Raw genomic sequence first — 25,943 nt, forward strand, 5'->3', positions numbered from 1 at the left:
CTACCCGTGGTTATCAGCCATTGTATAAACTGTATCTTATTGCACCTAATATGACGTCCATGATTGCTTTGTCATAGATACATTTTCATGTATAGATTCGTCTAATTAAAAAAACAAACAAAACGTTATGCTAAAAATTACATCAACTGCAAAATATAGGAAGTGAAATAAGTCATTCTTCCACTGACAATAAACAAATAGATCTATTACGTATGTATTTAATACAAACCTGTATTCTGTGTTGAGTGCTCAACGCGTTAGTCGACCGATCACACGACCTCTAGCGCTGAATTACGAAGGTTCATCGAAAACATTCAATTGAAAGGTTTAGTTAAAAAAAATACTGGAATAATTTTTTTAAATTAATTTATCATTGGACCACAATAATAATATGATGGTGAGTTTGTTTCATAATCTTCAATCTAATTACAAATAACGCAATAGCACAAAATAAAACAATTTAATATTATTTTCAATGTGTCTTTTTTTTTGTTTGTACTTCCTTCATGCAACCGCGAAAAAACGATTTGAGATGATTTTTCCAAATAGATAGTTTATTAGTTTTCCAAACAGACATTTGCTTTTATGTCCAAAAGAAGAACGTCTTCAAAAAAGAAAATATTTAAATTGAACGCAGGATAAATCGTGGGATACACCTTGTCTATTAAAGCCCTCAGCCTGGAACTTCGGATGGGTTCCAAACCGTAACGCGCGGTAAAAAGCGTACTCGCGCCGTGGAGTCCCGGAGCTCCACGACGAAGCAGACAAAATCCGCGACCGCCTCCCGCCCGCAGGTAGTCGTGACACCGGAGTCGGACTCCGCTCGCCGCGTAACCCCGCCGCCGCGTCCCAAGCCCGCGCCCGCTCCTAAAGCAGCTGCCCCGCCCCCGCTGATTCTCCAGGAAAAAACTGCGTGGAACCGCGTTTCCCAGGCCCTTCAGGCAAATAAAATCAACTACACCCATGCGCGTAACGTCGCGCATGGGATTCAGATCAAGGTCGCAACGCCGGGCGACCATAGGGCCCTCTCAGCATACCTCCGAAAGGAGAACATAGGTTTCCACACCTATGCTCTTCAGGAGGACCGCGAGCTCCGCGTAGTAGTACGCGGAGTCCCCAAGGAGTTGGACATAGACTATGTTAAGGAGGATCTGACCGCTCAGGCCCTCCCGATAGTTAGTGTGCACCGGATGCACAGCGGGCGGGGCAAACAGCCCTATAATATGATACTCGTGGCGTTAGAACCCACCCCGGAGGCCAAAAAGAAGATCGCATGTCTCACGACAATTTGCGGCCTATCCGGGATCTCGATCGAAGCCCCCCATAAGCGTGGCACTCCCGGGCAGTGCTACCGATGTCAGCTTTACGGCCACTCGGCTCGTAATTGCCACGCGCGCCCCCGCTGCGTAAAGTGCCTCGGCGACCACGCCACACTAGATTGCTCGCGTGTTAGGGAAACCGCGACCGAACCTCCAAGCTGTGTCCTATGCCTTAAGCAAGGGCACCCCGCGAACTACCGTGGATGTCCTAGGGCTCCGCGAAAACGTCCGACCCACCCAGCCCCCCGAACCGTCGGCCCAAAGACTTCGGCGCCTTCAGTGCCGAAACCCGCCTTCGTGCCGGCTGCAGTTCCCACGGTGTCGGCGTGGAAAAAACCGCTGCCGTATACGAAGGCGGGAACGGAAACCGCACCCCCGCCCCCGCTCGTGACACGCCCCGCGCCCCAGCCCCTGCTCGCACCTCGCCCCGCGCCCGCATTCCGTCCCCCGCAACCCTCTGCCGCCAACGACTTCGCGCTCGTGCGTGACTTCGTCACCGCGGTCAACTTTGACCGTCTGCGATCGTTCGCTGACGCTATCCGTAGGTCGGTAACCCCCGAACAGCGGCTCGCGGCCGCTTTCGATCACATGGACGTTTACGAGTCCGTGTCGCGTACGTTATAAAATCTTTACCGGTAACCAATGGCGCAAAAAGGTAGAGAAAAACCGTATTCCCTTACGTTAGCATTCTACAATGCTAACGGACTCGCGCGGCAACGCGATCAAATTTTCGAATTCCTCCGCGATAATCTTGTAGATATTCTATTAGTGCAGGAAACCTGTCTGAAGCCCTCGCGTCGCGACCCGAAAGTCGCGAATTACGTCATGGTTAGGAATGACAGACTCACCGCCTCCAAAGGCGGGACTGCCATTTACTATAGGCGGGCCCTGCACGTTGTCCCTCTCGATACTCCCTCGCTCTCACATATCGAGGCGTCAGTGTGCCGTATCTCGCTGACGGGACACCAGCCGATCGTCATCGCATCCGTTTATCTCCCCCCGGACAAGCCCCTTCTGAGCAGTGACATCGAGTCACTGTTCGGCATGGGAGACTCCGTCATCCTGGCAGGCGATTTAAATTGCCACCACACTAGGTGGAACTGCCATCGTACTAACGTTAACGGTAGGCGTCTCGACGCGTCTATAGACGACCTCACCTTTGAAATAGTCGGTCCCCCAACTCCAACATGTTATCCGTATAACATCGCGCTCCGTCCGAGCACTATAGACCTGGCATTGCTTAAGAACGTAAATCTGCGCTTGCGTTCAATCGAAGCAATGTCAGAGCTCGACTCAGACCACCGACCTGTCGTTATGCAGCTCGGTCGCCCCCACAACCCAGTCACTGTTACGAGGACCATGGTGGATTGGAATAAGCTGGGCACGTGCCTAGCCGACACCGCTCCGCCAATCCTCCCTTACGGCCCGGATTCGAATCTATCCCCCGAGGACACCGTCGAATCCATAAACATCATTACCGATCACATATCTTCCGCGATCATTAGATCTTCTAAAGAAGTCGATGTGGAGGACAGCTTCCACCGCATCAGACTGTCCCCCGATCTTAGGAATCTCTTAAGAGTTAGGAACGCGGCAATCCGGGCCTACGATCGTCTTCCCACGCATTCAAACCGGATTCGGATGCGTCGTCTACAACGCGAAGTCCACTCCCGCTTAAGCGACGCGCGTAACGATAATTGGCATAGTTATTTAGAACAACTCGCGCCCTCCCACCAAGCATACTGGCGACTAGCTAGGACTCTCAAATCCGAAACTACCGCTACTATGCCTCCCCTCGTACGCCCTTCAGGCCAACCACCGGCATTCGATGACGATGACAAGGCTGAGCTGCTGGCCGATGCACTGCAAGAGCAGTGCACCACCAGCACTCAACACGCGGACCCCGAACACACCGAGTTAGTCGACAGGGAGGTCGAGCGCAGAGCTTCCCTGCCGCCCTCGGACGCGTTACCCCCCATTACCACTGACGAAGTTAGAGACGCGATCCACAACCTACAACCTAGGAAGGCACCCGGCTCCGACGGCATCCACAACCGCGCGCTTAAACTCTTGCCAGTCCAACTGATAGCAATGTTGGCTACAATTTTAAATGCCGCTATGACGCACTGCATCTTTCCCGCGGTGTGGAAAGAAGCGGACGTTATCGGTATACATAAGCCGGGCAAACCGACAAACGAAACTTCTAGTTACCGTCCGATTAGTCTCCTCTCGACGATAGGAAAAATTTACGAACGGCTCCTTAGGAAACGCCTCTGGGATTTTGTTACCGCGAACAAAATTCTCATAGACGAACAGTTCGGATTCCGCTCAAAACACTCGTGCGTACAACAAGTGCACCGCCTCACGGAGCACATTCTGATAGGACTAAATAGGCGAAAACAAATCCCGACCGGCGCCCTCTTCTTCGACATCGCGAAGGCGTTCGACAAAGTCTGGCACAACGGTTTAATTTATAAACTGTACAACATGGGAGTGCCAGACAGACTCGTGCTCATCATACGAGACTTCTTGTCGAACCGTTCGTTTCGATATCGAGTAGAGGGAACTCGTTCTCGTCCCCGTCAACTGACCGCCGGAGTCCCGCAAGGCTCCGCGCTCTCCCCGTTATTATTTAGTTTGTATATCAATTATATACCCCGGTCTCCGGAGACCCATCTAGCGCTCTTCGCCGATGACACGGCTATCTACTACTCGTGTAGGAAGATGTCGCTGCTTCATCGGCGACTCCAGATCGCAGTAGCCACCATGGGACAGTGGTTCCGGAAGTGGCGAATAGACATCAACCCCACGAAAAGCGCAGCGGTGCTCTTCAAAAGGGGTCGCCCTCCGAACATCACTTCGAGCATCCCACTCCGTAGTAGGCGCGCAAACACCTCCGCCGTTAGTCCCATCACTCTCTTTGGCCAGCCCATTCCGTGGGTCTCGAAGGTCAAATATCTAGGCGTCACCCTCGACAGAGGGATGTCATTCCGTCCCCATATAAAAACGGTACGCGACCGCGCCGCGTTTATTCTAGGACGACTCTATCCAATGCTTTGTAGTCGAAGCAAACTGTCCCTCCGTAATAAGGTAACTCTCTACAAAACTTGTATACGCCCCGTCATGACGTATGCAAGCGTAGTGTTCGCTCACGCAGCCCGCACCAACTTGAAATCCCTTCAGGTTATTCAATCACGATTCTGCAGGATAGCCGTCGGAGCGCCTTGGTTCCTTAGGAATGTGGATCTCCACGACGACCTGGAGCTCGACTCCCTTAGTAAGTATCTACAGTCGGCATCGCTGCGCCATTTTGAGAAGGCGGCACGACATGAGAACCCTCTCATCGTAGCCGCTGGAAATTACATACCCGACCCAGTAGACCGAATGGTAAACCGTCGACGTCGCCCAAAGCACGTCATTACGGATCCTCCTGATCCATTAACGGTGCTTTTAGGCACCACAAGCACCGGTCACCGTCCTCGTCGAACCCGTCGCTTGCGACGAAGGGTTCGACGAGCGAACTAACCCATAGACACAGCCCACTGAGTTTCTCGCCGGATCTTCTCAGTGGGTCGCGATTCCGATCCGGTGGTAGATTCTGCGAAGTACTGCTCTTGCTAGGGTCAGTGTTAGCAACTCTCCGGTTGAGCCCCGCGAGCTCACCTACAAACGTTAGGGTGAAGCTGAAATAGCCTCTCAAGGCTATCAGCATAGGTAGGAAAAAAAAAAAAAGTCTATTAAAGATGCACATGATACTATTTTGAAACGGTCCCCTCCAAACATTCGTTTAAATTTCATATTTATTTTACACATTGAATGTAAATAATCCCTTAAGATTGTTAGCTATTCGAAAAAGAAGAATCAATTCATTTATAAAATTACTGACATTTTCTTACTTAATTGTATCTATGCGCTGCCGTGACATATTAAACGGTGGATTTATTTAATGTGTGCAATTTCACACTTTATTCCTGCAAGTCTTTTGATAATGTTCTTCTCATTTATAAATTTACAAGACTTTTCTAAATATCATGTTTTTTTATTTCTAGTAATACTCTTATCTCCTTTGCCATATTTTCTTCTCGAGATTAAGTCTCAGTAAAACGTTAATGAATAAGAAAGTACGCTGTGATAAATTTAATATGATGTCTCGTTAATCGATTCTCGTTTTCTATTAGTCTTCGTGTAAACGAAGCATTACGACGACACTATGAGTAACATAAACATCTGAGCGGTTCGGATGAGAATCTTTATGTTAGCCTGTCGACCGAAGTGTTAGCCGAATTATAATTACGTCTTCATATTTTTTATTTCAAAATTTGAACCTGTTTTAAGTACCTACATATTAAGTTTCTGAGAAAATATAAAAACAGACTTTTTAGAACGGGGTAAAGTATTGCCAACGAAAGATTTGCGATTTTCCGATGTTTCAACGGCTTCCGCTTTATAGAACAATTACTAAATTTTTTAAATTACAAAAAACACTTATGTTTATATATTTTTAAGATATTTATGAATTAGCATTTTCATATTTCTTTCGAAAGACTTTGAATAAAAGGCTTTGCAAGTTCCACAACTCCGATTATAATCGATCAGCTTAAACGCGATAATTACCATATAGATAATTAATATTAAAAAAGTTGCAGCATCTAACTAATGTTAAAAATAGGAGGAGGACCTTTCTTGTATTTCGAAGCCATACGATGGAAAGGGCTATTTAAAGGTCTATTTGCCACGCACCATCCGGCTATGGAATGAGCTCCACGGTGTTTCCCGAGCGCTATGGCATGTCCTTCTTCAAACGAGGCTTATGGAGAGTATTAAGCGGTAGGCAGCGGCTTGGTTCTGCCCCTGGCATTGCTGAAGTCCATGAGCGACGGTAACCACTCACCATCAGGTGGGCCGTATGCTCGCCTGCCTACAAGGGCAATGAAAAAAAAAAAAAAATTTTAGATGCGCAAGGAAATACAATCTTTTGACAGAATCGAATGTTATTGTCAAATGTATTGCTAAACTGTTATACGAGTCATGATGTGTCCTTAGTATTCAGGCGCTAAGTGCATAACACGAGGTCAGACTATTTTTCATTTATGAAATATGTCGTGGATATAATATAAGTATAAGTATACAATATACATGACATCTAGAAACAATAATGTGAGTGTTCTAAGTACACCGATTGTATTGAATTTACGCAGCTGAGAAAATAAAGTTTTTTTACATATAATTTTTTATTACATTTTCTAAGTATCCTTAAGACGTGATGCATATGACTCAATTGCACTCAGTGATGCAATTATATATTTGTTGGAAAAAAAACCTTCATTAATCCCTCAGGCAGGTTTTTTTAAAATAAATAAATGCCTAACACGCATACATGAAAGACTTCCGCAATTAAAGAACAATATAATCTTCTTCTTCTTCTTCTTCCTATTCGTACACTCTTGACAGAGTGGTCGTGGTCATGCATCTGTCGGATCCTGCGATACCGATGCTCTCGCGATGCGACGCCATGTGGCACGATGTTTCGCAGAGTGAGACCAATCATCTATCAACAATCATTTTAATCTACTAAAAGAAAATTGCATTAATTATTTTCGGTGGGTGGTTTTTTTTCCTACTTATGCTGATAGCCTTGAGAGGCTATTTCAGCTTCACCCTAACGTGTAGGTGAGCTCACGGGGCTCAAACCGGAGTAGTGTTAACACTGGCCCTAGCAAGAGCAGTGCTTCGCAGGATCTATCACCGGATCGGAAACGCGACCCACTGAGAAGATCCGGCGAGAAACCCAGTGGGCTGTGTCTTCAGACACATCGGATTTGAAGTAGATTTTGAGCTCATGACTCATGCTGGATTCCACATTTTGATGTTTTAAGTTTTAGAGGTTCCGCATCTCAACCCCAGATGAATTCCTAACTTCTTTATCCATATTGCATCGATAGAAAAAATGCAATTCATTGAACTCGGTCCTGGACCGATCCAATTATAATACAATGGTATATTACATATACTGTCTTGTATATCTATATCTCTATACATATCTGTACATTCAAATCATTTATACTTTCTGTATGTTGGTGTACTCGTTGATTTCCACAATTGCTGAAACAATTTGAGTTCATTTTTTTTTGGTGAAATATTTATGTTAGCCTTAACGTTTTAATTTGTCTCTTTTGATAATTTTTCAAGATCAATTCTGAATTCGATGAAGGTAGAAGGAAAAAACACTATACTAGTGTCTGTATGCTACATAACAATAACAATAGTTTGTTTTATTACAAACATTTGGTCAAACATTTGGCCAAATAATAAAAATAGTTTTATCAGATTTGAAACGCATAAAAAGTCCCGAACGGACACTCATTTCTAACTTTTACGGTACGATTTGAGCAGCAACAACATTTTTGAAATGCCTAAACTTTAGATACGAAAAAAAATAAAGACAGTCAGTCGCCTTTGATAATGAGTTCAGATTATTTGATATAAAATTTATTTAATTTATTTTAAATAAATAAAAAATTGGATCAAAATTTAATAAAATTTATTATACTCGTAAAATTAAGGGCGGCGCGATAAACAGGGCCTAGGGCACTAGGGCGGCATCAAGCCTAAATAATATATGAGCATTATTTTGATCTAAGCCAGGGCAACAGACAGCTACAATTTCAATTATTCACATATTCGTTTTATTTTAACTGAAACAGTCACATTGTTGCGGGTCGTATAAGATTAATAGGTTTAAATTAACATTCAAACGGTCGATTGCCGTTTTAAAACAGACCTGTCACAACAGCGCGTAGGTACATATTGCGGAAGAAATTTAAAGTAAGTTTGTACGATGTAGAATAATTTTAATACGCTTTTATTAGCTTCAGACGTATGTTCGTAACGGAATCTTTGAACATGATTTTGACCGCCTTTCAAAACTTCGGATTTTTCGAAATTTGGTATACTTAGGACCGATCACAATTCAAAATTAAAAAAAAATTTAAGAATTGAAATTCAACTAAAAAATTAAAAATAAATAATAGTTTAAAAAAACTAAAAAAATACACTTTTATAGAAAATTCAACTAAAAAATAGAAAATAAATTTTAATAAATTTGAATTAAAAATAGGGTAAGAAAAAACGATTTTTTTGTAAAAAAAATCGTGGGGTGCATGGTGTCAGTAGTTATAAATATTTTATGAACAGATATGAGTAGAAGGGTTCAAAGTTGGTTAATTATATAATATCGCACTTAGGTGCTATAAAGTCACTCATACAATTTTTGTTAACACTGAACTGAGCTGAACTGAGTATGAATAATTTTTATTAGTGAGACGAGAGAGATGTTTGCTTTTACTGATGAAGTTTGTAGTTTAAATATTATCATTTTATTTCTATAGCCTAGCAGAACTTTATAAGAATTATATAATAAGATGTTGAACTTTCCAACGTTTCCCCTGAAAAATTGCATAATTTGCATAAGTGACATTATCGCACCGTATGTGCGATATAATTAAGCGAATAGTATTTGATGGATTAGGTTCAGAACATTAAATTATTACTATAGAGGTTGTAAAACAAAGTCGTGAACTATGAAATATTTATGATGTTATTTTGTTTTACTGAGACACGACTGTAAAACACGGCATCCGTGACTACTTCTACTACCGTGACTACGTTCCGTGACTACGTTCTCGATAGCGTAAAAGTTAATTCAAATTTATATGCAGTTGAAAAAGCGCCCCTAGCGGCAAACGTAGGCAGGCGTTTCAATCACATACAAATTTGACTTAACTTTTACGCTATCGAGAACGTAAAAAAACTCGCACTAAGCACACTGATGAGTTTTCATGTTAATATTTTTGTTTAATAAAAAAATCAATCAAATAATTTTAGAATTCCCACTGAGTTGATTTTACGAATTTCACACATTGTAGTCTCTGCCTACGTAAATCATTTATTATGAAGATGCTAATTATGATTCAAATAATACATGTGAGTGTGTTTAAAAATAATTATGACAATTTTGCAACGTTTTACTCTGTTCCCTTGTGGTCACGGCAATTTTTTTTATAGATATTTTTACCTCGTAATCATGATGATACCTTCGCATTTTGTTATTACAGTTTTAGTGTAAACAACAAATAGAATTATAGGTAATAATCAAATAATATTATAATCCAAATAATCTAAATTTTAGCCTCTACAGTTCCAGATGTCTATATTACGAGCTATAGCAGTATTCTTCTGTGTATTGATGTTCGTGAGTTTATGCGGATCTCAAATAATAATGCCGGGACAATGCCCAGACGTCAAGGCTATGGAAAATTTTCACCCTGCTCGGGTAAGAAGCAATGTATTTTGTTTTTTTTTTTTTGATAACGTCTTTGCCAGTCCGGTCAAAAGAATTTCGAATTACTTAATCAAATAATTCGTGTTGTTTTTTGTAAAAATATGTAGGCTGTAGTAAAACTATGTTTTTAGTAAAAAATAATATGTACATATGTGGTAAGTTTTTTCAAGCTTACTTTTTTCAAATTACTACTACTGTCCGGTCTTATCTTACTTTAGGAGGTCTCTTACCTTAGGGTGGCGCGGATCAGGCTCGGGGCAGCCCCGTCTGCCTGGGCTTGAAGTCCACAACCACACTCTTGCCACACTCTTCGCTGGTGGCTTCTCCCCTTCTCCCCATTATTTACAATATTGGTGGAGACAGGACTGCAGCGGGTATGGAACGGACTAATGCCCCTAAGGGAAAAGAGCTGCCGCGATCAGCCGCGATCCCCAAACGGGGGACCCGCCAAGCGGGCAAGCGGCGTGGGTCTGAGAGGCTGGTGAAACCCGGCTCTGAGGGGGGCACTCATAAGTCCAATCACTACTAAGTTTTGATTTCACGTTACGTTATGTTTATCTTTAGTTCGTTTTATCGGTCTTAATGATAACAAACATGTTTTTAAAATGAATTTTAATTTAATTTCCACATAAATAATATTGGCTCTACGAGTATCACTTGCTATTTTGATGAGTATTATAATTATACTAAATCTTTTATGTTTCAATAATTTCAGTATTTAGGAAAATGGTATGAAGCTGAGAAATATTTCTTTCTGTTTGAATTCGGAGGAAAATGCGTCACGGCCGATTACAAGCTACGAGATGATGGAGCCATTCGGGTTCTTAATAAACAAATAGATATATTGTAAGTTATAAAATCCCTAGGTTATTATTATATTTGAAGTTAATCAATACAAGCTATTATACTAAATGGGATATAAGGAAACTGTTGACTATCAGTGAATGTGAAATTGACGTCTCTTAATTCAAGTTCGCAAGCTTCTTCGTTTAAACGTGTCAGTTAATTTATTTATACTTTGTACGTATTCCGTGGAGGGTCGAATAAATTCGCTGTCCACTTAGTGTTTACCACAGCATCACAACATGAATACAATCATTCTCCTTGAGATATGAGCTCGAACTCTTAAATCTCAAAATTCACAGTTTAATATCCGACTGCTGGAATAAAAACGGTGTTATAATTAATAATCCTTAGGACTAGTTTAAATGGCAAAACGGTGATAGTAAAGTTCCTTTTTCCTCATGCCAGAATTTTACATTTTCAGCTCAGGTATCCAAAAGGAAATAAAAGGGGAAGCGACGCAAGTCGGTCGTTCTGACGAAGCCAAGCTGTCAGTCCGGTTCCCTACCCTACCGGTCGATGTAGCAGCCCCATATTGGGTTGTGGATACCGACTATGATAATTACGCAGTCGTTTGGAGCTGTTATGAGTTTGGAATATTTCACACAGGTATTTTTTTTTTATTTTTATTGCTTAGATGGTTGGTGGACGAGCTCACAGCCCACAGCTCACTGTTAAGAGATTACTAGAGCCCATATACATCTACAACGTAAATGCACCACCCACCTTGAAATATAAGTTCTAAGATCTCAGTATAGTTACAACGGCTGCCCCACCCTTCAAACCGAAACGCATTACTGCTTCACGGCAGAAATAGGTAGGGTTGTGGTACCTACCCGCGCGGACTCACAAGAGGTCCTACCACCAGTAATTACGCATATAAAATTGGTACCCGCCTGCGGGATTCGAACACCGGTGCATCGCTTCAACACGAATGCACCGGACGTCTTATCCTTTAGGCCACGACGACTTCAAAATACGTGACAATAAGCTCAGCCCCAAACAAAGGCTAAGTAACAAATTAATTTTAATTCACAAAAAGGACGCGACTTTCTGCGCATCCAGTGTAGTATAGTTCATCATACATCATGTAGCAACAAAAATATGAACTATGAAAATACAATATAGTACATTGTGCACCGCGGGAGAAAAGTTGGACATTTCCGCCCGCCTGTAAAATTGCCACCCGATACGAAGGCGAGGGTGGCAAACACGCTAGAGGAAATGTTCAACTTTTCTCCCGCGGTGCACATACTATTTTTTCTCCTACCAGGCTGAAAGTTCGTGGAGTACCGAGTCGGGGTCCAGGAGCGAAGCCCTGGTCGGGGGTAGGGGGGCGGAGCCCCCCTTTACTCATAAGAAAAAACTATTTAACTGCTTTTTAATTTTTAAATAAACTACTACTAATTGAATAAGGACTGTCTGATGAACTCTTCTTTGCTTAATACTTCGCTATTAAATTTTTTTGAATTTTGTTTATTTCACTTTTACACTAAACACAATATTGCAAATTACCTGAACACAACAATGGCGGAGAATTTTAGGTGCGTGAGAGCAGACGTAGACACTAACGCGCATGCGCACTTGTAACCAGGGAGGAAAGGTTACACTTTTTTCCCTGTACAGCGGGAGGAAAAGTTACACTTTCTTCTCTGTACAGCGGGAGGAAAAGTTACACTTCCTTCCCTGTATAGCGGGACGAAAACCAAACTTTCGGCGTAGGTAGGAGAAAAAAGTAATTTGTGATTGTGATTTATGATTGTAAACGGACATATTAATTTGTATTTTGTTTTTGTTTCGCTATAATTTTGTGCTATACATACCATTTCAGTTAACTCCTGGATATTAACGAGACAACAAAATCCACCAAAATCTGTATTGGACGCGGCTTACGACGCGATCGATAAGAATCGAATCAGCCGAAAATTCTTCCTGAAGACTGATCAAAGTGATTGCACTAATTTCGACGAATAAAGACATAATATTTTAATTTATTATATAATTATTTTATTATATATTAATAATATGTTAATTTAAGAATTTTAATTTAAGTGCTATCTATTTGTCAGATTAAAAATCTTACGTTGTAGCTTCAATGCGTTTGGACTTATGAGAAATAGTTGTAAGCGATTGTTCCAATTGTCAAATAATGTTTAAATACTTAGTCTTGTGGTCTAAATAGTGTATACTCATATATGCTAAGCAAATCTAACAAAATCATAGAGAGAATATTGTTCTGAAATTGAATAACCTGGTTATTCACTGCCATCTATTGAGCGTTTAAGTAAATTTTTGTCTGTTTATAAATTTTAATGATCTCGACCTTTTTTTTTTCTTACTTAAACTGAGAGCCTTGAGAGGCTACGTCAACGTAACCTAAGAGCTCACGGGGTTCAAGCTTGACGACGTTGCTAACACTAACCCTAGCGAGAGCAGTGCTTCGCAGAATCTACCACCGGTTCGGAAAAGCGAACCGCTGAGAAGATCCGGCGAGAAACTCAGCGAGCTGATGCATGGGTTAGGTTACATGTCGAAATCTTTGTCGAGTTGGACGAGTACGGTTACCGGGGTCCCTAAGCCGGCACCCACCTGAGCGGGTATACAATATAACCCTATCTCCGCTGTTCTCTATAGGCTACAGTCACCACGTAACACGAGATGATCTGTAGGTTCGTCTGCCTATTACGTAAATAAAAAACCAAGAGAGTTCAGCACGAAATGAAAACGATTTCTTTAATTAGACCAATTATAATTTTATTCTCAACTTAAATAAATTAAAGCCTTCACAATGTTGCTTACTTTCATTTACCACCTTTTAAAGTTAAGAGAAACTAAATTTACTTATGTACACTAAATTCTAACAAACACATTTTTGTTCCACAAAGATAAAACATCATTATTACGATTTGACTTAGTATATTCACTTAACGTACAATTATCAGCGTATGTCAGTTTATTTAAGTTAAAATATATTTTGAAACAGTCGAATAAGTGCAAGTCATGCGACAACATAGCATTATAAAGAGCGCAAAAGAGTAATTGTCAAAATTTAGTTCAATGTGAATTTGTAAAGTGCAGTTTATTTAGAGATCTCAATTTTTTTTTCCTGGATCGACCCATTATGCGATGACCTGGGCATGTTGCTATATTAGGAAAATAGTAAATGCATCGGCGCTTGGTTGCTAGGTAAATATGATTTAAATAAAAATTGAATACGGCTGTGAATAACGGTAAAAACATGTTTCCTTTAAAATATTAGTTTAAATAGGTGAGAACTAAGCTGGTGTGCTGTCATCGGAATGCCAGCTTTTCCTGTGCTCATTAATAGCCTCATCATAGCTGGGGGGTGGGGGAAGATGGTCGCTTTTAGTCTTCGTTGGTGCTTTCGCTGGAGGCATGAGTTTGTCTTCGTCTGCCTCTTCTGGTATGGAATCTCGGCGTCTCGAATCGAATTCAGATAGGATTGGTTGGGAGATATTGTTGCGTTGCGCCAGACCAGCCATTGCTAGCTTCGGTGCACTGTGGTTCTGCTGTTAATAATTAACCAAAACGATTAATTAAAATTAACTCATTAAACTCACTTTAGATTTACATAGATTTATAAAAACCTTAGAAAGCACTTCCAATGGAATCTTTCTCGTTTACGTAATTACTTGTGCCTATTTTCTTGCTTTAATAGTTGAATTTATGAAATGTACATAGTCTAATCATACAATATAATTGAGATTTCGACCTAATATTTCAACATTTTTGTGATGACCATGGACTTTTGTAGCCACTTTACACCAAGTGTTCCAACACCAGGCTCGTCCGCCCATCTAAGAAATAGGAAAAATAATTTAATGGATGTATTTGGTATGTCATGTATTTAGTATGGTTGGCATCTTGATAAACTAAATGTATCCAATTGATAAGTGAACTATTATCGTATCCTTGAGACAGCTTAATTTTCTTTATATCTTTATATTTCATTATATAATTTTCTTCAAAAATCAATAGTTACAAATCTTATACATTTAAATTCACAACATCGAACAAAACTCAGACATAACCGAAAGCAATTTCTTTGGAACTTCATAATGTCACCGCAAAATTCAATGAGTTCAGTCACATCATTGAAAGCGTTAACAATAAGATCACAAGACGAATATCAAACGTTACAAAGTTGTGAATAAATACAAAAATTTCAGTGACACCTTAAATCAGTATTATAAATTTACATCAATACGTCACGTTTGGAGATATAACGAACAAATAGTTGAGGGATCGCATGTTACGTCTTGTCTTGCCTTGTTAACATATGCGTTAATTATCTCAAAAACTGTTTATCTACAACTTCCAAGATGAAATATTGACTTGTTTCGGGAATATACTTCGGTCACGTTATGAGGAATGATAGATAATGTGTTACGCGAAATAAATGCCAAGTTTTATTGTTGACGGAAACAAAAGAATAAAAATGAAGGAATGTCTAAAATATTTATTGATTCTACAAATGATGATATCATTATGTTAGCATTTTTTATGCCCCATTCATACTGGTGGCCTAGAAGCCTTTCCAGTTTGAGCAGGACAGGTAATTATGTGAATAGGCTCACAGGATAAACAATGATAGAGCAATGGAGCAAGAGGAGAACATGTAGTTGAAGAGAGCTAACCTAGAGTATCTGAAATATAATACACTAGATAAAGAACAACTACATATGTATGTAGTATGTAGATGATAATTATAACGGTATTTCACGCTTAAAATTGAATTTATTTAATTTAAAATTTAACCGTACCGATTTCTCGCGAGATTCCGTTTTAATTAGACGAACCGGACTAGGGAATCCGTATCACGATCCGAACCCTAAGAGTCACAAAATAAGAGCTAAAATTGAGATTTCGGCCTTATAATTAAATACAGTGCTACTGGCTATTGAGAAGTAATACTCATAAAAATTCACTGAATTCGCAGCGCAACATCCAAAAATGTGAAACAAGTCCCAATTTTTAGTAAAAATTAAAACTTAGAAGTCATGTTACAAAATGGGTGCTGACATCTACATTGTTGTTCTCCGGTAACCAGCTAACACCTAGTGGGCTGTGAGCTTGTACGCCTGTCTAAGCAAACATTATCAATAATATCAATAATCATAAACAAATATTATCACTCATGATTTGAACAAAAGAAAGTGGTTTAAAAAAGCAATTCTCAATACCTTATAAACGTTTGGATTTCGAATGGAAATCGATAGAACTGGATTAGATATGTGTCCTTTTCCATGATGGTTACTGATCTCTAACGCAGATTGAAGCATATCCCCCTTTGAAGCCGAACCCTCGTAATTGCTTCCTCGTCGCTGACTGTTACTGCCACTGCGACTTCTACATTCATTGATGTCCCCTTGTGAGAACTGAAATTCCAATCACATTATATAGTCATATATTACATATATTCATCATTACATTATAATTCTCAGAACAATACCTAACTCGAGAAATGTTTTATTATTTTTAACTTTACATTTTGTCTTCGGTGTTAGCGAGTTGTAGACATAATTATAACTAATTTTACGATTTAATCTAGCGTCAAAGAAACGTAAAAATAGGAAGTTACGACGTATTAATAACATCTTAGTCCTTCGTATTCACGAAAGCTGTGAAGTATTGGTAAAATCGTAATAAACGTAATGAAAACAGAGAATGCCTATGGCATTAAGTCCGCCTTTATACTGTCTATTGTATAAAGTTATAAATAAAAAAAATAAAAATAAAAAACAATAAACGTTAACGTTAAAAGTTTTGTAGAAGTGTATGCGTTGAATTCAAAATTTCAATTTCAATAATTGCAATATAGTAATGTTGCCAGATTGAAGTTCTAACAAAGGAGAACTTTGCAATGCCACAGAGACTATCAAAGTTTCTAATACAAAGTGAATCGAAAACGGTTTGAGAAACGCCGAAATTATTCATTTTAATTTATAATTAGACCAACATATTAAGATCGCTCACCCTTGACCGAGAACCTCTTGGCAATGAGTGGAGAGAACCCAAAGGATTCAGTCGTGTAAACATATGAAGCCGCTCTAGAGACACCATCGTTTCAGCATCTTTTCTCAGTGGTTCACTGTTCATCTTGTCACCTTCACCACTTTCTGCGTAACAGGAATGACAAAGCTGACCATAATCTTCGAAGGTAAGCTGGCTTACCTGGTGGTAAGTGGTTGAGTCCCTGACTATCCCTGAGATCTTATCATATGTCGTTAGAGGAAGTGAATCTTATATTAAGTTATATTCGTGGTGAATAATTCGTTTTTGAACCGAATGGCACGTACTAAAATCGTGCCCTAAGTCAGTGCATTCTCAATAAGCGATTGCAATGGTTTCAGATCATAGGCATTAACTCTGGTGGTGCGATAGTAAAATTTTATAGTAGACTTACTAATCAAAAAATCCATTACATTCAGAGACCTTTTCTGCCACGTACCATCCGACTTCGGAATAAATACTCTTTCTCGATGCTCCCTGAGCACTATGTCATGTTTTTCTTTAAACGAGGTTAACGGAGAGTAGTCAGTGTTAGGCAAAGGCTTAGCTCCTGGTATGGTTGACGTCTATGAGTGACTGTTAACACTCACTATCAGGCGAGCCGCACGCTCTTCTGTCTACAAGTCCAATAAAACCCAAAAAATAAAAGTCACAATCTATTAAACAAACTAAACTTACCCGTATCCTGTTCACAGGCATCATCGATTCCCGTCATACTGATATTCCTCAGCCAAAAGTAATGCAATAGTCCGTATAATATTCCCCCAAGGAAAGCAATCAGTCCCATGTAGCGAAATGCTTCTCGAGTACCCAGCTGAGCAATGAGTAAACCGCCACCAAAACTACCGCTACCTCTCCCTGGAGGGAATATTTTTAGTTTATTGAGTAGGTATTTTTAGTGATTTTAAAAACAACTATGATCTATTTGAACTATGATCTAAAAACCGAATATTTAAATTTCTGTGATGGAAACCGAGAAAAAAGGAGTCAGTATTGATTGATTTTCTAACATAAAAAAATACAAATAAATCATTATGGATAGTTTTTGCAATGCACGCAATGAAACTTAAACTAATGCGTATATTACACGTTCTTGAGAAAACGCGGGTGATATCTCCTTAGCGTTACATGTCTTGTTCGGGAAATATTAACTAAACAATTTGCGGAAACGATAACAATCAATAGCACTTAACAACTTTTTTGTTTCTATCTTGTGTTTTGATATGACGTCAATGATGTTATCTGAACCGAAATCTCTATGTACATCATAAATACCGCAGCTTAGATTCGTAAATGTTTACAATGAGATGAAAACTCCTTAATAATTATCAAATAATCAGATTAATTTTATATTAATAATATATTTTCTCTTTAACTTTTTTCGTTTCAGCCAATTCGTTCATTCAAAGAAAAAAGTGTTAGCGGAGCATATGCATATCCAATAGTGAAGTAAGTTTTTTCCAGAGCCCATAGACAGCATTGTAAATGCCATCACCCACCTTGCGGCATGAGATCTGAACCTTAATTGTATAGTATAACGGTATAGTATAATTGTCCCCAATTCTTTAAATTGGAACGTATTAATATTTCGCAACAGAAATAGGCTGGGTAGTGGTACCTACTCCTTGAGCTCACAAAAGAAGCCTTCTCATCACAGTAACTATGAAAATTAATTTTCGAGTTTGTTCTTTATTACATGATGTTAATCATACATCGCTTAAATAATTCGTGACCATGTGCTAAATACGTATTTCATAACAAAAATTGATACCTGCCTGCGGGTTTTGAATACCTGCATCGCTCGCGTCGCGAGTACTAGTAAACCGGCCATCTTATCATCTAGGCCACGAGGGCTTCCCTCCAATAGTGTATTTTAAAAGTTACCAAGACTAAAATGCGCCATTCCCAAAACACCAATAAGTGTTGCCAGTAGACTTTTAGGAGCCAACATAGCGCAGTAAGTGGCTGCTGCTACCCACATTAGATGCACCGAGAGAGATTCCATCGCTTCGAATGGGAAACACCACCATGAATTCCTAAGAAGAAAAAAAAAAAATTTATTTTGCCTGACTCGTCTGGTTTTAAGTGGTTATCCGACAAACATATTTATATACATATATACATAATAATATATTTTTGCCGGTTCAATTTTTACTAACGTGAAATCATCCTCATCGTTTGTTGATAGATACGTAGTGATTCCGATCGTAGTGATTCCGATCTGGTGGTAGATTCTGCGGAACACTGCTAAGCTCACCTACCTACCCACGGCGTAGCTAGAACAGTCCTTTAGTCTACTAGCGAATAGCTAGGAAAAAAATAGGTACGAAACTTTTTAATGAAACTGTTGCCTATCTCGAGATTTGAACCCGAAATTGATTTGATTTTGACCTTCATCATTGATCTTTGTCCAAGAAAATTGTGTGTAAATGCTTTATTCAATTATTCCGGTTCACACATCAATAAAGTATTCTAATACAAACTATCTACATTTAATAGACCCTCTACATAATATATAGACTACAGAAACGATAGTAGAACTCAAGAATTAGCATCCCACACATGATCTTGTTCATAAACTTGACAATGTTACAAGTAGTCGTAAATACGTTAATCTTGCGTATGATGTTCTGATGCGTACCTACATTTAAATGGACTAGACCGAGAAAATGTTGTCGGCTGATATTACAGAAGGTAATTTTTAATGTCCTAATTGCGGAAACTGAACTTCCATTAGCTACGGCTCTTCCTGGACGCGACGAAAATGTACGTATTCATTTCCTTAGATTTACTTCTTTCAGGAAGCTATATAGCTGTTTCCTTTTACGCACTGGTGTCAAGAAGCATTATGAGCTTACTGAGATATACCCACAGGATGATGTTTTTGGACAAAACAATTGTTACTTAAACCTCATTTCTAAAATGAGCGTAAAATTTTGTATTGGAACTACATGAATTCGAAAATTATTAGTAGACTTTATCGATTCTAATTGCTAAATGGGTGGACCAGCTCACAGCCCACCTGTTGTTAAGTACTTTCATCGCTGATGTCTCGAATGTGTGCGCGATACTTACTTGGAAATCCTACCCTCGAGCCATTGAATAAGGAACGTTTGGTCCAAAATGTTTCATTATATTAGACAAAACAAAATTTACTCTTAAAAAAACAATTAAAGGGCCTACAATAACTTTGTCATTGCTAGAGTTGTGAACTACGATTATAAATATTATAGTAATTTACAATATGCAAGAAACTTGAGAACGATTGGTTATGTTTCTTTTACTGATTGATACTGACGCTCATGGATATCAGTAACGTTAAGAGCAAGGCCAGTTCTTTGTCTTCCGAAAATATACCGAGTATTTGTCGACTTAACTAATATATGTATAAGGCAACTTAGACGTAATAGATATCGGAAATCGTACTGTGCAATTCGATGATTTCAATAAGAAAGACATCCAATTTAATTCATGACAAACAAAATCACGGCTAATCACGGTTTATAATAAATAAGAAGAAGAACATAGTAATTTAACAGTATATGTAACTCGTTCGATAAACGAATAGCTGACGAACCTACTTATGTATATGGCAACTTAGACGTACTTAATAGATATCAGAAATGTTACTGTCCAATTTGACGATTTCAATAAGAATTCATGACAAACAAAATCACGGTTACTGACGGTTTATAATAAATAGGAAGAAGAACATAGTAATTTAACAGTACATGTAACTCACTCGATAAACGAATAGCCGACGAGCCTGGCGGCGTGGGAGAAGAACGCAACGATGATAACATTGACGTGGCCAATGCGAGCGGTGATCGCATCCGCCCCGTACAGAAAAGGAATGCTGCTCAATGTGCCCACGGTCACGGTTATTCCTGGATAAATGCATTTGATATTATAAGAACGTTGATGACCATCGCAAGGATTCAACAAGTACCGTTCACTTGTTTGGACGCTTAACGTACGTGACGTGTTTAGTATTTGTATTGCTGAGTATTTTTTTTTAATTTTTTTTTTGTTGCTTTGATGGGTGGACGAGCTCACGACCCACCTGGTGTTGTGTGGTTATCTACAACGTAAATGCCGCCACCATGAGACATACGTTCTAAGGTCTGAGTTACAGTACAACGCCTACCCCGCCCTTCAAACCGAAACGTATTACTGCTTCTCGGCAGAAATAGGCAGGGCGGTGGTATCTAACCGTGCGGACTGTAAGTCCTACTACGAGTAATTACGCATATTATAATTTTGCGGGTTTGATTTTTATTACAAGATGTTATTCCTTAACCGTGGAAGTTAATCGTGAGCATTTTTTAAGTACGTATTTTATTAGAAATGTGGGATTCGAACACCGGTGCATCGCTAGATACGAATGCACCGGACGGACGTCTTATCCCTTAGGCCACGACGACTGTATAGACGATTGTATAGTATTTCAGTCATGACATCCTTAAAACAGAGAGACAGAAGTAGAGATTGGTTCACAATACATTATAACAGCAGCCTTACAAATATCGTCAACATTCATTCAAAATATAAAAATACCTTTAAACTAGTCTTCTGAATGTGAATGTTTTTTTTTGTTTTATACAAGCAAGACGCATAGGGTTTATAGTTAGATAATTAATACCATTAGTAATACTATAGAATATTTGTACTGGTAACAAACGTTAGGACCTTGTGAGCTGAGCTAGAGAAAACTAATGACATGTTTTGTAACGTAACCATAAATAAAACTTATCGCTTCAAATATCCAAAGCTATAAAATATTTCGAAATCTACGATATTTACCTAACAAAAAATTAGGTGCTCCTAATTCCTTTAAATAAATGAACAGATAAGACTCGATAAATCCCCAAAAGTTTCCGAGGGCGAACAGGAAAAATATAAATATTATGATGTGTGGCATTTTTATGATGTTGACCAAATCCCTTAGGAGGTTGTCGGCGGGCAGCTTAGCTCCTAATGGCATCACGGCGACCGTGATTGCCGATATCAACAACAAAACGTCGTACGTGTAAAACGCAGCAGAATAATCGGTGTAACCTGTAATCAAGAAAACGATGTAAACATTCAGTTACTATTGACGTTAGAGATAACGATTATGAGATGATACCACTCACCGACTTGTTTGCTACCCATATCTATAAGCATACCGGTGATAGGTGAAAATATAGCCATTCCGATACTCGAAAACAATCTTTCCCTTCCGAAATCGCCGCCGTATTTCTGTATCATGGTCAAAGCTATGGGATCCATTATCGTAACGCCAGCTGATAGCATGATAGTACCCATGAAGCGCAGAAAGAAATATATGTAGAAGGTTTTATCGTCGCTTTCCTTGTAATCTGGTGGGCATATTTCTGGACCTCCCCTCCTAAAATATCATGATTTAGTATTTCTAGTAGTAGTAACTTTATAAGCAAATTAACATAGCCCACTGAGTTTCTCGCCGGATCTTCTCAGTGGGTCGCGTTTCCGATCTGGTGGTAGATTCTGCGAAGCACTGCTCTTGCTAGGGCCAGTGTTAGCAACACTCTGGTTTGAGCCCCGTGAGCTCACCTACATGTTAGGGCGAAGCTGAAATGAGAATCTGAAGAAGCTCTTAAGGCTATCAGAATAGGTAGGAAAAAAAAATTACATTGCCCCTTAATATAGTGTATAGAAAGCAGTGTGTGTTTTTATTTATATTATAGAGATCACTTATTATATTTCTGATGCTGATATATCTTTAAAAACAATAATATCGATGACCATTACTGCAGAAATGGCAGGATACGTGGTACGTACGTGGGTGGTACTTACCCAAGTGTTTTTAAAAGACACCCAACCACTAGTAATTACACATACATATGAGACCGTCAGTGCAAAAGTAGCCTAACCCACAATTTTTCATATTGGCGCTTATATATTGCAATTTATTTAAAACATAATAAATTTTGATGCAAAACCGGCCTATCCCTAGTCTCACCCATAGAGAAACATATGGCTTTATAAACATTATTTTTGCGCGTATTGTTTTTGCCTACGAAGCAATGTAAAAGTAAATCCCAAGCTGATTATCACAATACTAACTTATTTTTTTTTATTGCCCTTGTAGGCAGACGAGCATACGGCCCACCTGATGGTGAGTGGTTACTGTCGCTTACTTTTACTTACATAAAATTAATAATACAATGTTATAAAAGAATTGTACCTAAAATCACATTTTTGGACCATGCAATCTGCAGACAGTATCTCCAGCCTTTGCTGTGAAAGCTTCGTCATGTTGTGTAACATGACTAGACCTCCACATCTGAGGTCTTCCTTGTCGAGCGCAGTTATATTCACGCCTTGAGTTATCAGAAGCTTCTCACCGAATCTCGATCGAAAATCCGTTACTTGATCATCCTCGTCCTAGAAGAAATCGATGCAGTTAAATTGATGGTAATAATATTATGTGTGTACGTCTATTTAACATTGATTATATACTCACTCTTTCAACAGATAGATTCGGAGATGGGAAGATGAAATAAAGACGATAGCAGGAAAATTAGGGACAAGGAAAGCTCTAAGCCAGCCTTTCTCAAAGTTGGCGATAACGCCCCCTTGTGGGCGCTGCAGGCCTAAAGGGCAGTAAGAGACCCAGAAAAAAATTGGGGCACTGTGTAGAAGCTTGGGAGGCGATTTGGAATTTTATCTAGGAGGACTCTTAGATACCGACTGAGCTCTCGCTATAGTGGTCTTTTAGTAGGTGATAAAATAGGGGCGCTAAAAAATAATTTATTCTCAAAGTGGGCAGTGGACAAAATAAGTTTGGGAACCCTTGCTCTAAACCGAGGAGGTTGGAAGGAAATGGAGGAGGCCTTTGCCAATGTTGGGCATACAGACGAAGTTGCCGATATCATCTACTCAACAGAGTCGTTAACCCAAATTTGTTATTGTAAATATACTATTGCGTTTGAATAAAGGCTATTATTATTTTGTACTCACTCTTTCCATTTCGATCCCTAGCTGCTCTTTTGGTTCACCTAAATCATCGTGTACTTCTATCAAGAAGAATGCAGCATCATTATAATCTTCATCGCTATCAGTCAAATTCAAAAGGCTGTAACGAAAAATATGATTTACCTTAAAGTAAAAGTATCTCAGCAAGAACGCTAAACGTTGAAAAGTTGACTTTAGATTACTCTTCATAAAAGACAGTGTAAGGAGATAGGAGATAGTTTGTAAACACTGATATAGTATTGATATTTAGTGACTATTTACAAAGGACAGAGTAGGTAGCTATTTATTACTATATTTAGTAAAAAAAATCAACATTCTACATCCGTAAGATAGTATTTTCTTGTGTGATAAGGACACCAAAAAGAGTTTTTATTTTATTTTTTTATAGCGTATATGGATGGACAAGCTCGACGGACGTTGTCCACAAGACAAGAACCAACAGAACCTGAATTAGTTGATTTCATTAACAAATCAGTCTGGACACTTCTACTGAGACTTCTATGATTTTTGTTAAAACTTATTTATAAAAAGATGTTTTTTCTTTAACTATTTATTGATACTACATGTCCCTTTTGTCGCAAGTGTTATAGGATTTGTTTAAAAAAAGTACTATACGATGTCATGTTTTTGGTGACAATTGATTTAAATTCTTTATATCTTGTATCTATACAACGTCGTAGCTAGTTTTAGTTACGAGTTCTTAGAGTAGTAGTATTTTGTTGATATACTAAATGATTTTACGATGTAAATTTTAAATAAAGAGCTCGGAAGGCTTATATACTCTTATTGTGATTTAAGTTTGTTTAGTATTATAAGATTTTTGTCTTATCATTGTTTTGAGAGGCGTAACAAAGAAAATGTAATTTAACGCATTCATTATGATTAAACGCCACTTTATTTTCGTATTTTTAATCATACGAAAGATTGCACGTCTCACATTACCTGCTGTTGGATAAGTTCGGTGGTTGGATCTTGTGGCTGATATGAAAGTCAAGGTCATCGTTTTCATCGTCTCCCGAAGGTTTCGTGAAAGGACTCTCTGGAGGCTTAAACAATTGACAGTGATCTACGCAACGGTCCAGTACAAAATCAACGGTTTCATCTTCATCAGGACACTCTCTGCTCGGACAAGGGCTCCACCAGATCTTAAATTAGCGTTAAGATTTACGATCAAAATTGCTTACAAACTCTCTATAAGCGTGTTTCAATTCGATTGTTAATACATTGTTGAGTGCATGCGCACATAACCTTGTGTTATACGTGCTAGCAATAGACGTTTAAGCCCTAGATATAAATAACGATGTCTTGGGTGGGGTGTTCGAGAAGTAATTTATTTCCATCAACGAACTGCAGACATGATTGTTTGAGTTCAGGTCACAGCCATTAAGGATCAAAATAAACGGATGGACGATAACAACAATCAAGGGCAAAGTCCAGCGTGCATAAATTTCGCTTAATTCCCTTAACTAATTCAAATACAGCGGATCACAAGACACTGCCAGTTAATTCGCTCAAAAACCGGATGACGTCGATTTGCTCAAATTCTACGGTACATACATACGTACGAAGCCAGTTTAACTTTTGTTTATCGTTTATTAGTAATCAAATTTAAATTAATACCTCTACACTGTTCGTGATCGGGTGTCTCATTACGTATGCCGATGGCATAACACCAGGCGTCTCCTGGTGAGGTATCAGAAGTAAAGAATGATGGAACGCGGCATTCAAAATAAGAGCCGTTATCACAACAGGCTTATACTCCCCAAATCGATCCACCAAAAATCCTAGAAAATATCGATACCAAATTAATTTCAATTTTGCCATTAACATTAAGGTTTTTTTCAATACTAGACCGGAACTCACCAGTTATCGGAGGACTAAGAAATGTTGTAAACGGTAAAGCTAGATAAACAAAAGATATTTCAGGAACAGTCAAACCTATACTCTGCATGTGAATCGTTAAATAAGGTAGAAGAGAAGCAGTAGCTCCGTACATCACAAAAAGAGTCACTTTTAACATAATTAAGTTCGGATTGATGCGCATCCAGACCATGAACCTCCCGATGCGGCCGAGCTCCTCGTCGCTGTACCCGTCCATGTTGGTATTATCTTCACTAGTTTTCTTGTCTTCGATCGACTTGGCCATATCCGAAGCACTCACATTCACATTTACATGACGCGTATGTTAGTACTCGGGCTGTATCTTATCGACTGCGGCCGGGATCGTTGGTTGCGACCGTCGGTGGTACGACGTGACGATTGTTTACTTAAGTCCGATTTCTCAGTGAAAATAGCTAGCTATCGAGCGATCGGAATCCACGAGGAGCCAGGGGGGTCCCGTGCTCTAGAGCGACTGTGGCGCGGACGGTTCGCGGCGGACGTCGCTCTGTAAGCCAATTTACAAATAA

General features: G+C 39.4%; 2 protein-coding genes across 3 annotated transcripts; one reads left to right on the forward strand and one right to left on the reverse strand.

Annotated features, from left to right (window-relative positions):
- Positions 1-292: 292 nt before the first annotated feature.
- On the forward strand, positions 293-13,292 carry LOC114242134 (apolipoprotein D). Of its 2 annotated transcripts, none has more exons than XM_089727250.1 (5): positions 293-397; positions 9,508-9,651; positions 10,376-10,506; positions 10,928-11,112; positions 12,335-13,292. In XM_089727250.1, exons 1-5 carry the CDS (start codon positions 392-394, stop codon positions 12,475-12,477), a joined length of 609 nt encoding a protein of 202 aa, XP_089583376.1. In that variant the 5' UTR covers positions 293-391; the 3' UTR covers positions 12,478-13,292. The 2 variants fall into 2 exon arrangements, with proteins under 2 accessions (XP_089583376.1, XP_089583377.1); XM_089727251.1 differs by having other exon boundaries at positions 295-397; positions 9,517-9,651.
- On the reverse strand, positions 13,251-25,869 carry LOC114242132 (major facilitator superfamily domain-containing protein 6). The gene is made up of 13 exons (XM_028173175.2): positions 25,399-25,869; positions 25,156-25,319; positions 24,478-24,680; positions 23,521-23,635; positions 22,745-22,944; positions 21,672-21,925; positions 21,340-21,594; positions 20,279-20,423; positions 18,421-18,572; positions 17,215-17,394; positions 16,501-16,643; positions 15,708-15,902; positions 13,251-14,033 (listed from the first exon to the last, which is right to left on the reverse strand). Exons 1-13 carry the CDS (start codon positions 25,679-25,681, stop codon positions 13,779-13,781), a joined length of 2,544 nt encoding a protein of 847 aa, XP_028028976.2. The 5' UTR covers positions 25,682-25,869; the 3' UTR covers positions 13,251-13,778.
- Between the last annotated feature and the right edge of the window lie 74 nt (positions 25,870-25,943).

The sequence above is a fragment of the Bombyx mandarina genome, chromosome 05 (genome assembly GCF_030267445.1).
Source record: "Bombyx mandarina strain Sakado chromosome 05, ASM3026744v2".
Classification (NCBI taxonomy): Eukaryota; Metazoa; Arthropoda; class Insecta; order Lepidoptera; family Bombycidae; genus Bombyx; species Bombyx mandarina.

Excerpts from the sequence above, each read along its gene's own strand:
- LOC114242134 (XM_089727250.1), top strand. Across the intron at positions 9,652-10,375 it reads AAAATTTTCACCCTGCTCGG|TATTTAGGAAAATGGTATGA; the intron begins GTAAGAAGCAAT and ends CAATAATTTCAG. Across the intron at positions 11,113-12,334 it reads GTTTGGAATATTTCACACAG|TTAACTCCTGGATATTAACG; the intron begins GTATTTTTTTTT and ends ATACCATTTCAG.
- LOC114242132 (XM_028173175.2), bottom strand. The coding sequence starts at position 25,681 with ATGGCCAAGTCGATCGAAGACAAGAAAACTAGTGAAGATAATACCAAC. Across the intron at positions 22,945-23,520 it reads TAGGGATCGAAATGGAAAGA|GACGAGGATGATCAAGTAAC; the intron begins GTGAGTACAAAA and ends GATTTCTTCTAG. Across the intron at positions 20,424-21,339 it reads AGCACCTAATTTTTTGTTAG|GAATAACCGTGACCGTGGGC; the intron begins GTAAATATCGTA and ends GCATTTATCCAG.